Raw genomic sequence first — 13242 nt, 5'->3', positions numbered from 1 at the left:
TGTTTATGCTATTGTATATTTCATAAGCATTGATTCAGTACTGACAAAATCACCTAATGATTTCTGAACTTACTGTTCAGCAGGATTCCAAGCAGAAATCAATCATCGAATAAGACATTTTGTGTTTGAAACACAACAGTAAACTGATCAAGTGAAGCAAGCGGTCACAAGTCAATAATTAAACAGAAGTAATGCTGTCTGTTTTTTTTACCTTGCTCCCACAAAATAAAGGTCACAGGATGGGTAGTGGTATGAGAAATCTCTTCCAAACTTTGGTATTCGCAGCCTGAAATAACGTCCGTGTTGTGAATGGAACTCCACGTATCTATCACACTGCAGGAACACAATCTGGAAGGAGAAATCAAAACATTACAACTGTCCTAGTTCTCTAGATATCTTACATTATGGTGCTTAAACCCTTTAGATGAATTCAAAATGTGACAGTAGTTTATTACGTGTAAGACTGTTGGAAATGCTACCATAGTGGAATCCAAAGAATGCCATAATGCTTCCTAGGAATATGATGTGGAAGGTAATTAGCAGAAAGCCAAGGACAGAACCCTTGGTTCTCCCCTGCAGGGTACCATGAATGAGGAGCAAGAAGAGTGCAAATAGACTTTGAATACCCTTTACACAAACTCAGAGGAAGAACAATCCGTCTGGGAGATACCCAATTTGGTCAATGCATGCAAACATGTGGGATGGTGGACTTGCCCAAATACAGCAGAGAGGTTTGGGAGGATCAGGACATAGGACAAGAAGAAATGACCACGTTAGTGATGTAAGAGGCGTTCGTTTTTTACATAATAAATACTATACTTTTAGGCGGTTTGGAAAATAACAGGAAAAAGGGCAAAGTGGAGAAATCTGCGGAGGGTTTTTCAATTTATGGAGCCAGTAGTTGGAAAAAAGTTATTGCTAGATTCTTTGAATTAATCTGAGGCATTGATCCGTACACTGAACTGCATTCCATTCCACTGTTCTGTAGTTCATTTGTGCAATTACAGAGTGAGACAAAGCATATGCAGACACATGTTAGCCTTGCCTAACAAGGCCAGTCTCCTCTGAACAGGTACACAAGCAATAATCCCAGAGTTGTTTTGGCCTTGTTGGACCTTATCAATGAGTTGCAGTTCGAGTCCTACTGCACAATGAGCTCATGACCTAGATTACGCCTACCCCTCTACTTTTTAAGGTAACCCACTTAAGCAGTCACTGCCAATGACTACTGGCTGCATTGCAGTACATTCTCCTCTAGCTCATCTCTTAAGTATAAAACATGGAACAAACATAAGCAAATAATTTTTAACCCTGTCCCACAAGAGACAGTCCAAACCAAATTGTCCGGCCTGGTCCACTCAGAACAGGAACACAAACGGCCCCAGACCAGTTTTAGTCTTGCTAGCTCTCATAAGTCAGGTTCAGCTTGAGGTCTGTGGCACACCAAATACAGAACCCACATTTGGGCATACCCTACTACTCAGGGAGATTCCATTAGTCAGCACATAATGGGATAGGTGGCATGCTTAAATTCAATTCACCCAATAGGAATTACTCTTGGCACAATTCCAGTCCATAGTTACTTAGCTTGCCTATGCCATTATAGACAGGAACCACAAGTCAGACTAGTCTTATCTCTGCACCACAAAGGACATACCAGACCACAGCAAATCCTAAAGGATGGGAGCTAAGTTGCATTTGAGGGTTAAGTTGAACAGGTGGGTTATAGGGGTCAGAATTATAGATTACAATTTTCAATGATCTGTGCCTTACACTGGTTCATGAAAGGTTGGCCATTTTGAGGAAAACAGATATTACTGCCCGAGGTGGAGGGATGAGGCTGTGCAGGCCAAGGAAAATGATGGGATGAACAGCATGATGGATAGAGAAGGGGCAATAGGTAACCAAGGAAATCAGCAAGGGACTAACTGTCCGGAACTTGCTGGAGTGTTAATCGGGAAAAGTATTTGTGTTAATCGGGAAAAGCACAAATGGATAGTGTATGAAACTAGGTTACTGGTTGAGGGGGGGTGAAACTCTACTCAAGCAGCAGCCACAATTTCCGTTAGGGTGAAGTCACAAGCAAACCCCAAATTAGCCTGTGCTCAATGTTCTGGTAGCTTGGCACAAGCTAATCTTTGTGTAAAGTATTTATGCAGCACTTCAAAGAGTAATAAAGTGAAAACCAACACAAGAAAAATCCCACACGAATTTAGAAACAGAGTAAAATGTAATAAATTATTTGAGACCAAAACGACAAACAACCAATCAGTAGAACCAGATATATGCAATTTTAAAGTTTTAAATTAAAAAAGTGCTTAAAAGCACAAAGTGCCAATTGTGGATATCTGGCAGCACCAGGCCAGTCACAAGCTCAGGCTGACTTTGATGGAGCACAGGGCAGATACAGGGACCACGTTAGGCCAGCTGAACGGAGTACCTTAAATCCTGGTTTGTGGAGTGCTGCAAGATCCCACATCCAGAATTCATTGTGCAGCGGCAGTTACAAAGAAGCTGCAGGGCTGCAATAAAAGTCCTGTGTTTGCGTTGAGGATGCTGTCAACAAGGGGCTTGTGATGCGAAGACCTGTGTCATGGATATGTTGCGTAGCAGTATTTCAGAGGAAGCTGTGGGCTGCGATGAGAGGTCCTGAGAAAGGGATGCATCACACAGTGGCAGTTCCAAAGCTGCTGCAAGGTGATGTGTTGTGCTGCATCAGTACTGCTCATTGGAACACAGCTGGGCTGGCAGAGCACCTTCAGGCCCACTTCCAAAAGTCCAGGACTGGGGTGGCACCACTTGGGAGTAGTACTCACAGCAGACAACGTCCAGGTGCTGGGTTCAAGGTGGTTGGAGCCTTTTCTGTTCCTGAGGCTCTTATCATGAAGCCAGCCAACTAGTGCTTGGAGTCACTTTGGTGGTTCTGGGATCAAGATGCAGGTCTAGTCCTATTCACTCATGCAGCATGGTAGCAAAATAGTAGTCCTTCTTTCAAAGCAGAACAGCAGTTCTTCTCAGTCTTTCATGGGTCAAGAGGTCTACTGAAGAGTTGTGCCAGAGGGTTAATATTTATACCTGGTTCACACTTTAAAGTAGAAGGTTCTGGAAATTTCCATAGGTGCTTAAAAGTTCCTGCCTCCCTTCCCTGGTCCCACCGTGTCTGGGGTCACAAAACAGTAGTGTCAAACCCTTTGTAAGTGTGCTCAGGCAGATCCTTTGCAATGAGAAAGTGTACTAGGTGACCACTCCTCCCCCTAATCAAGTCAGAGATGGCCCCTCCTGCCAACACTTATTCCCGCCTTTGTCTCACTGACTGGGAGCAATAAACAAAGACCAACTGACAGCTAAACCTAGTTATGTGACCCAGTATAGAGGCTGCAGGGACCAAATGGTTGGGACAAGAAAATGCCAACATTCTAAAAGTGGCATTTTCAGAATTGTAAATTAAAATCCAACTTTACCATTATAGATAGATTTGAAATTACAATTATTTAGACACCAAACGTAACATTCCTACTTTCTCCCAATTGAAAATGATCACTTATTAAATGTAATAAGATAACTCATTGTTATCCTGTTGAAGAGGTAGGCCTTGAAGAAGTGAGCAACAAATCCAAGACTTTTTCACTACTAGGACAAGTAAAAGTTAAAGGTAGATGTCAAACGTTTAAAATACATTGCACCCTACCCGCTCAGCTGTTTAGGGTCTACCCTAGGGGTGTCTTATATGTATTAAAAAGGAAGGTTTAGGCCTAGCACAAGGTTCATTTTGCTAGGTCGAAATGGCAGTTTATAATTGCACACACAGGCTGCAATGGTGGGCCAGAAACATGTTTAGAGGTCTACTTGAGTGGGTGGCACAATATGTGCTGCAGGCCTACTAGTAGCATTTAATTTATAGGCCCTGGGCACCAGTGCTACCAGACCTTGGTCAATACCAGAATAACAGTCTAGTGATCTATCTAAAGCACTAAGACCAAGTGTTTGGATAGTATGGAAGGATCCAATGTTCTACATCTGTAACACTTAAATGGGTCCAGATGCACAGCCCATGCTCTGTAAGTTAACCATCTACACAACAGAATCCTTCCCCTTAATACTCATCAACTGAAATGAAGAAAACTCCAAGGGGATGTGGGTCAATGGCAAGGGCACTGGCAGCTGCCACCTACAGGGAGTGGTGTGGCGGGCAAATGTGAGGTGGGTGCCAGTGCACGGCAACATTACATCAACAAAATTGCTGATATGCATTACATGATCATAACCTTAAAAACGGTAATGTAATGTATATTAGTGATTTGCTTCACATTAAATACATTAAATACATAAGACATTAAAAAAAGAAAACTCACCAACCTTGCGGCACATCCGCGCTCCCGTCCGGTGTCCTTAACTCCTTCAGCGCGGGCCCCAGGCAACTCCCCTAACCAATCCTGCCACTGCTCTCAGCATGACAGCAGCACCAGGATTGGAGGGAGCAGTCTCTCTCAGTACTCCAAAGGGCACTGAAGCACTTTACTCGGTCTCAACCCAGCTGTCTAAGTCTGCATGTCTGGCTGACCGTCACAAGAGGGATGGCAAAATGGACAGGCACACTTTAAACATAAGTGCCCTGCTCATAACTTCTTTCTGCTGCTGCCAGTCAGCTGCTGCCCTGCCCCTGTCCTGACGCTCGGGACAGGGTTACTGAAAAATAAAACGGTAATACAGTAACTGTATTGCCATTTTATTTTTCATCTCTGGGAAGTGAGGGGCATTTTAATCAGTGGGGTGACACTCCTCCGCCTTAATGGAGGAGCTGTACCTGAGCAAGGGGCATGTGGGTAGGGTTGTGAAGTTATCATCTTGGCTCAGTCACAGGTCATGCCAAACGGTCTCAATATCATTACAATATTTTTGCAGCACAATTGTAAATCAGCTGTTTTGAAACTGCTGCATGACTTTACACATACTAGCTATAAATTAACTCACACTGCTTACGTTTTTATAAGAAGCGACACGTAGGTACATGAATACCCATATTTTATTATAAAAACACAGAAAGTGAATCCTAATACACATACCTTTGAATAGTCATCCGACAACACATCAAATTTAACAACTGAAAAACAAAAGAGTTAAAACGTTAGTATAACACTGTATTTTGCAACATTATGGGAAAGCACCCTCATCAGATCAGAAAAATATCAATGTCGGATGTTTTACCAAACAACCAGATTTGTGGTGGTTTGTATGGATGAAGAATGGTGTACTGCTAACCTTTTTTGAAAGGAAGGATCTAGTATACAAAACGTCTATGTGTCATTACAACCAATCCTCCTGCAACAAGCAACTGATTGCACCATTATGCAAACTTTGCACTGACTGTGGACATTGTTTCTTATTACAATCCAACATTACTGCATTTTTGTTTAATTTTTAAATTGCTTTACACATAAAACCGGGCATTATTGAATAACACAATATTAATATAACACACATGAGTTTCCTTAGAAAGCTTGGAAAAAGTATATTTCACGAAACACAACAGATGGGAGGAATGAAGAAAGAAAGGGAAAGAAGAATCGAAGAATGGAAGACCGTTGTCGTTTCATACGAAAGTATCATATCATGCAAACTGACCTTCAGCATCTAAGCATCGTTCAAATTTCAGGGACAGCTGATACGTATCATAACAACGAATCCTGGGTTTATATGTTCCTGAAACACAAAGTGATCCCATAATAGACAAATGCCAAAATACCTAAAAAGAATTGCATAGTTATGCTCACATTAATCTATTGTGGAAAGAAATTGTAAGGTTCCTGGTCACAACTCATTTAATTTCAAATCCTTTCTGTTGCATGCATCCAAATAACACAAGTGTCACTACTGAAACCTATGGAATTCCTATGGAATCCAAATGCATTTATGTAAGTTGAAGCTTTATGCCCAGGTTTGATTAATGATTGGTCTCTTCTTCATCAATTTAGTCGTGAGACCTAGAAGTTGAATACAAACAAATGCATTACACAGTCAAACTCCAATGTCTCACTAGGGACAGGTAAGACCCACACACTCCCATCACAATAATTTTGTCTTTTTCCTTCCAGGACCTGCCATTCGCTTTTCTAGGAGGAATAACTTTTTACAAACATATTTGTAGGTGCATTTTATAGATCACTAATTCTTTAACCAGTCTCTCCTCAGACAATCTAAATGATATTGGGAGTCTCTAATCGACACCAGAAAGTGCAGGAGCCTAGTCAGTGTAGATTTTTCAAACGAGCAATATAAACACAGACCACACAGTGGAGCTAGTTAAAGTAAACATCTGTATGGATCAGTCTGTGATGATGAGCATCCTGGTCATCCAAAGAATAAGGTTGCTTAGAGAAAACCCGGTCTGTTAAGTTTAAAAATATTTCTCCTCGACCAATGGAAGTAGGTCTCATCTGGCCCAGGGTAATGATGCCTGATAGCTTAGGAGGACATGGGGGATACCACAAAGAGGATAGAAATGTTGGTGTTCAGTTCTCTTCAGAGAAGTATTTCGAATTAACACCACGTTGGGCACTTGTGATAACTGACAGAAATACTGTGAAAAGGAAGGGTATGAGGAATCTATCATTGTCCACAACTCTCCGTATTAATTCAGTTTTTGACCAGAATTAGGATATCTCAATATTTTTGCAGAAGGTAAACTAACACTAAGCCTTTGGGTAATGGTTCCACAGTGGTACTTTTTAAAAGTTGTTGTGATTATTGCCTAATCTGTCATTACCATTCTTTATTTTGATTAGTTGTAAGGAAGAGAGTGTGAGGGGTTTAGGGGCAGAGAACAAATGTGCAAGTGAGAGAATGAGTGGATGTGTGGGTTTCAAGGCACATACTTAAAATCAAATATGTGGCTATGAATAATTTTGCGTGGGTATATGCTGGCCATAGGATTCATACGGTAAACATCATTGTTCAGCAGTAGTTTAATGGCAGCTGTCCCAGAGTTCAGTTAGTATTGTGGAAGAGATGAGGCATTTAGTATGGAATGCCTCAGAGTCTGTTGTGTACAGCAGGATTCAGAACATATTCAGTTACTCATTGTGGTGGCCAAATAGTCCGTTCTTTGTGAGGGACGGGTTGTTCAGTGGGCCCTCATTGCTGGCGGGAAGGCATTAAAGAGTAGTTGTTGTTAGTATAAGGCCAAGGGCTCTATGCCCAGAGTTCTCCTTCTATGTTTTAGCCTTTTGAAGTTTAGTTGACAGGTAGTCACCGCAATGGCTGACCAGAAGTTCCTGAAAGGAAGCTACAGTGTGGGCTGCTGAGCAAGACATTTGGGTAAGGTATATGAAGTCTTAAATTTGACGTTGGCCAACAGTGGGTGCCAGTGAAGTGACTTCAAGGTGTGTTTGATTCGTTTCTGCTAGTTCCCATTTCTTAGGTTAACTCCATGAGCTTGTGATTATCTGCAGCAGTGACCTTTTGTTCGCCATCTTACACTTACACACCGCATCAAGGGTTTTGTACGTTATGATTCCCACATGAAGTACTCCATGCATCAAACAAACTGTTACAATGGAACTTCTAGAAGGTACCGTCGAGGGGACACAACAAATGTTCAGGAGATAGTGCATTATTTCTGTGTCTTGTTTTTACAGACGTATCATCTAGAGGTGTTTTGTTTTATTCAATATACTTTTTCAAACCGTGGTTAACGAAAGAACGGAATTAAATACCACTCTACATCTTTTTAAGAAAAACAAACAATTTATTCTAGGCATTGTCTACCCGGCTAAACAGAACATGTATCATATGTGAACATGACAAATTAAAGAGCCTAGGAAGTAACATATCCTAATATCACTTGTTACTACCTTGTGTATGTTTGATTTCTCTATGCATTGTGAGTGCTGCATTTATCACATAAACTGCATGTAGTCATAAAAAAACGAAAATAGAGAAAATACTCTGCTTTCTTTCACTGCATGTCCATCCATGTGTTCCTGTTATGATTGCTTGATACCTGTGCTAATTTAGGTAGCTTGCTTTCTTTCATTTGAGATGCAGAACATTTTACGTGTTATTAGATACATGAAATAACTGTCATAATATTGTGTTGTAGCAAATGTTAATTGAGCTGTAAGTCATGGCATTAAACAAGTGTTAGTGATATTATTAGTTAATCTCCTAAAAACAATTACATTTAATAATCAACGATGAGACAGAATTAAGCTGTTATAAGACAGGAAATCTATCAAATTTCAGATCGATAAAACAGAAAAAATCAAATGCAATCTCCTCTAAGAGGCACAAGGTGTTCAATACCCAGAAATGTTAGATGTATGCTGTCCGTACTATGACAGTTCATATAATATAAAGAGACAGGGAATGTGTTGTCCTTGTCATTATTGGCTCTTCATTCTCTGTAAACCACTTTTCAAGTATTCTGAAGATATTTCTTAAATGCGTACTTTATCCCCTGAATGAATATGCCCAACGGCATATTATAGTTAATGAATATAATCATGTTGAATGCCGTGTTACCAGGATTTGGAATTTGTATATTTTGACTAAAAGCTATAGTTTAGATATGTTTTATAGACCACATAGCCTAGAGATACCAAAACTGGTAGTAATCTGGGTAGCTCACCTCCATGTGCTGCTTCAAGAACTGGCACACTTTCAGAGAAAGTTGGATCCTTTCACAAAAGTGTTTACTAGCAGTACAAATGATACATGTAAATAAAAAATGATTTCTGGATCTTTCAAGTTTCGGAACAAAGACAGGGTGGTTTGAAGGCTGCAGGCCAAGAAATAGTGTCATACTACTTTTTGTTTAACCCACTACTAGGATTTCAAATTTGTATCTATGGGAAGAAAAAAAAGATTCCTTTTGAAGTAGGTGTGGTTTAAGCATTTTGTAATTTTAAATTTGTTTTGGACCATTTTTTGTTCAGTGAAAGGACAATCTCTTTATCAAATGTGTACACCTGGAACCAAGGTGATGATATTTAATAAAGTTCAGCCAGTGGACAAAGACACACATGGCAGAGTAATGATAACGACAAATGCTTGAGCATGCTGTTTATTGATGCAAATATCCGTATTCCGATCAGTTGACTCAAATTGTTGGGGAACAGCATTATCTCTTCCAAGACTGAGTGGTTAATGTCTTGTTTTTTTTCTAATCTTTAAAGTAAATTGTTTTGGTCATACTAGGCACAGACGAATCAGTTAGGACTGATGGTTTTCACTCATGGTGGTGAGTAGACCACCTCTGATGTCTACTATCAGTGTCCACTTGACTGGCAATTGTTGAGTATTTGTTTTCGTTCACATACTCCTGCATTTGTGTCAAGACTTCCCTTAGGAATTTACTGGGGTAAAGAAGACTGGAAACCAGCATATAATTGGCTATGGCTATGTCATTGAAATGTTCGAGACTAGGTAATAAAAGCCCACCTCAGGTGTTGGGGTACTATCCCCATGACAAGGAAGGCATGAAAGAGGATCTTGGTATAAAAGGATATCAAAGTGATAGCTTCTTAGGGCCAAAAAAATTGTGTGTCATTGCGGAGTGCGGTTAGTCCGTGGGTCTGGCCCCTTGAGAGATGTATCGGAGAGGGACGGTGTTCTGAAACCGTTAGAACCCACCCCGCCCCCCACCTCATGTGGCCTTATCTACGCACGGAGCAGGCTTCTTTCCCCTCGAAGGGGGGCCATGCTTGAACCGGGGCCGTGATGGTTGAGAGCTGTGGAGGGCAGGCGGATCGCCGTTTCTGGCGTTGTTAAAGGCTGGCGGAGCTGCGCTGGGGCCACGGCTGGCGTTCCCACATTTTTCCGGTGTTGGAGGATCGGCGCTGTCCTTGGTTGCTGGACCAGCGAGTTCTGGCAGCTATCCAATGAGGAGTAGGATTGGGTCCCCCTCCTACAAAGTATTTAGAGAGCATCAAAGGTCTTCCTTTTCTGCTCCAACTACATTGTTTTCATTTTCACTATGAGACTGGGCAGCAGCTGGCTCTGATTCTGGACTGATACTTTGCTTGTTATGTGGCTGTATACTTTGATGCAAGTGACTCCCTATCAGCAGGAGCTGAATGTTGTGAACAAAGAGACCATCAGTGAAGTATCAAACTTATTGGGGCTTATGTTCAGACTCATTAGTCTTTCATTTTATAGGATGTTGGCTAAGGGGGTATCGAAGAGAGGGCGGCGGTTGTCTGCAACTAGTGCTCCCTTCTCACCAAAGATTGGCAAGAAACGGCTACTCCTCAGTAAGCTGGGGATAATACGGACAGCAGCTGCAAGGGTCTGGTGTGGGGGTCATAAGCTCCATGCAATCTTTAGAAGCCACTCCTCACCTATCTGATCGAGACAAGGGTGGCCCGGACTAGTCCAGGTGGGACAGTGGGCCCCCACGAAATGGCCAACGAAGCTGCTACTGTAGCAATGCTGGTATGTTCCCATCTGTGGCTGGCTCTATTGGGATGGGTTAGGGGGTCTGTTTCTGTGTTCACAGAGGACATTAGACTCGTTTATCGCCCCCCTCCTGCTTCAGCTGCCTCTAGTGGATTTAATAAGAGCCAGGGGTAGAGCTACCAAGAAGCACTTTTGACCCCAGCAGCCCAGGCTCTCCCTTCTCCAGTGCAGCCCATGGAGGTTACTAGGGAGTCCCCCGTCTTGACAGACGCCTCCTCAGTTAATGGGACTAATGCAAACGGGTCTGACTGTCAGTTGGAATTTATTAATAGGCAGGCTTACGTTGCACAGTCTTCACAGGTTGGCTTAGCAGATGTATCTAGGGCATGACCACTGAATCCTGCCACTATTGGGGGGAGGGGCAGGAGACTTTCTTGAATCCCAGTTTTCCAGCCTCTCATCCAAAATGGAAGATCTAGAGAACAGATCACATAGAAATAACCTCTAGGATCTGGGGTCCCTGGAGGTGATGATCCTAGGGCTTTGTTGCCTGCCTGTTCCGAGAAGTCCTCTCTACATTAAATGACTGGGACATTGACTGTATGATCCAGACGGCTTAACTGTATTCCGCTCCCATGACCTTGCTTTCTGTTTCCCCTGCATTGGTTAGCTTTCTGTTTTTCCTGGCTCTCACTTCACTCTCCCTTTTTACATATCATCCTGTTTACCCTGACCTTACCCTCTCTTGCTCAGCACCCCCTTCACCTACCCTTACCCCCTACCTCTACTATTTGTACTTCCCCGTCGATACTCTCTTCTCTGCCCGAGTTGTTACCCCCATCTTATTATTTTGATGTATATTACCTGCGAATCACCCAGTTTTTTGCCCCCCTTAACTTAATATGAAATGTACTTGCTTGTTTGGTTTACCCTGATAACTTGCTTTTCTTGATTGCTTATACTCATGTAAAGTGTTTTTTGCCCCCTTTAACTTAATTGTCAGTTGTACTGGCTTGTCTTTTTTAAGCCTGAACAATTGCTTTTCTTGATTGCTTCTGCTCATGTAAAGCGCTCTGATACCTCCGGGTCTAGCCAGCGCTATAGAAAACCTTTCAAGTAAATAAATACATTCCATTCAAGGGTCCCAAAAAGGAAGTGTCCTCTCGATACACCCGGGCCATTCTCATCTACATAGGGAACTGCATTTTGTGGCAGGAGATTTACCGAGCAGCTTCACTGAAATCACTTTTTAAGGCTTGAGGGGTGGACTTTGTTGTTTGCTCAGATTTTTGCCATCAAACCGTGGTCAGGGTTTTCAGCTTCAGGAGCATATGCCGGCACTTTAGAGGCTACAGGAAATTATTTCTTTTATGGAGCCCGCAACTTTGTTGATTAGATTCAAAGGTCAGACTTACTTTTGCTACGATGGCCCAAAGGTCCAGGAGTTGCTAATTAAATGGCAGCTGGGAAACTAAGCTTGCGCTCATATATGTGTCATGTTTAATCACGCTTCTATTTCTTTAGGCAGAGTGGTATTCAGCATGGTTCTTACTGGTAGAAGTTATGGTCATGGAGGATGCTGATACTGTCCCAGGATGGAAGGGACTCTCTCTGGAGAGCTTGGGGGCTGGTCATTATGTGTGAAAAGGTGGTTCTTCTTTTTCTTCTTTGGCATGGTGTCTATTATTAATTTCCCACTTTTTTTTTCTCATTTCTTTTGGTGTATTTGGGGGGGCTCAGACCCAGGGTCGGCCTCGGCTATGAGCTAAAACAGCAGGTGGCCCGAGTGCAGGGGTTAATGGCCTTTTCTCTATGGCAAAGCATGGTGGGATGGGTCAATAGAGAGGGAGCCATGGGTGCGGGGAGGGAGGTGAGGTGGGTTAAGGGGTTGGCCAATCTGGTTTGGCTGCTTTGTTTTCAGGTTGTAGGGGTGGAAAAAGAGAAAGTGAGATGTTGAGAAAATTCGTCTGCTAGGGAGTCTGACAAATTATATGCAATACGATTGTTTCACTGTAACTTATATCACAGCCATTCCCTCTGCTGCTTTAGTTATTCAAACATAATGACTTAATTCCTGTCCATATAGGACACACTGACAGAGTAACATTTTAATGCTGAATGAAACAATTCAATTTAGTCCCTCCGATTATTCTTTAATTCAGTTTAATTTCATCAAACACCGTATTTAGTAATTATGTTTATTTTATCAAATGGTTAACCTTTATGCCTTTTGTCCTTCTTAGGATTTACGGTTATATTTGAAGCAGGATTACAAAACTAAAAGGAACCATTTCCAAACAATACATCATAAGTGCAAAGACAAGTGACTAGTTTGGTTGCTTTCAGCCTTTAGGATGCGGGACTAGACGAGCAGAAAACAAACTTTTAAACTTTCTTCAGGTGTAAGGGAACATTTTTAATACAAACCAATAAACTTTACTATTTTACAAAATTCTACTTATGGAACTAACTAATTTTGAAAATATTCTTTAACATAAAATAAAATACCTATTAAAATCCTGTAAGTTACTTAAATATCATAATACCCAAGGCCAGAATCTGCAAACATTTGTCAAGTTGGTGTGAAAAACAGGAAGTAATGAATGTAAAATTCCAATCTTCAATCACAGATGAGAAATGCTGGAATTTCGCGCATATAGGTGGCACTAATGAATATAGAAATTCCACTGGTATAAAAGAATTGGCATTTCAGGGCTAGGAATGGGCTGGTTCTATAAAAATCGCATGTACTACCACAAAGACTTACGTTTATAGATATTTACAGCAGTTATGCCAGTTGTTTTTCACCCTGGGTAAAGACGGAAATGTACTACTCCCAAGTGAATG

At 41.7% G+C, this 13242-nt stretch overlaps 1 protein-coding gene across 1 annotated transcript in view; it reads right to left on the bottom strand.

Annotated features, from left to right (window-relative positions):
- Positions 1-13242, bottom strand: part of NOL10 (nucleolar protein 10) — a 727799-nt gene that overhangs the window by 606861 nt on the left and 107696 nt on the right. Inside the window, exons 4-6 of the mRNA XM_085610703.1 lie at positions 5623-5700; positions 5064-5101; positions 212-348 (exon numbers count right to left, since the gene is read on the bottom strand). Of these exons, the coding sequence (XP_085466829.1) occupies positions 212-348; positions 5064-5101; positions 5623-5700 (253 nt within the window). The remainder of the gene's footprint in view (positions 1-211; positions 349-5063; positions 5102-5622; positions 5701-13242) is intronic.

The sequence above is a fragment of the Triturus cristatus genome, chromosome 6 (genome assembly GCF_964204655.1).
Source record: "Triturus cristatus chromosome 6, aTriCri1.1, whole genome shotgun sequence".
In the NCBI taxonomy this organism is placed as follows: Eukaryota; Metazoa; Chordata; class Amphibia; order Caudata; family Salamandridae; genus Triturus; species Triturus cristatus.
This window is presented reverse-complemented; position numbering and strand designations above follow the sequence as displayed.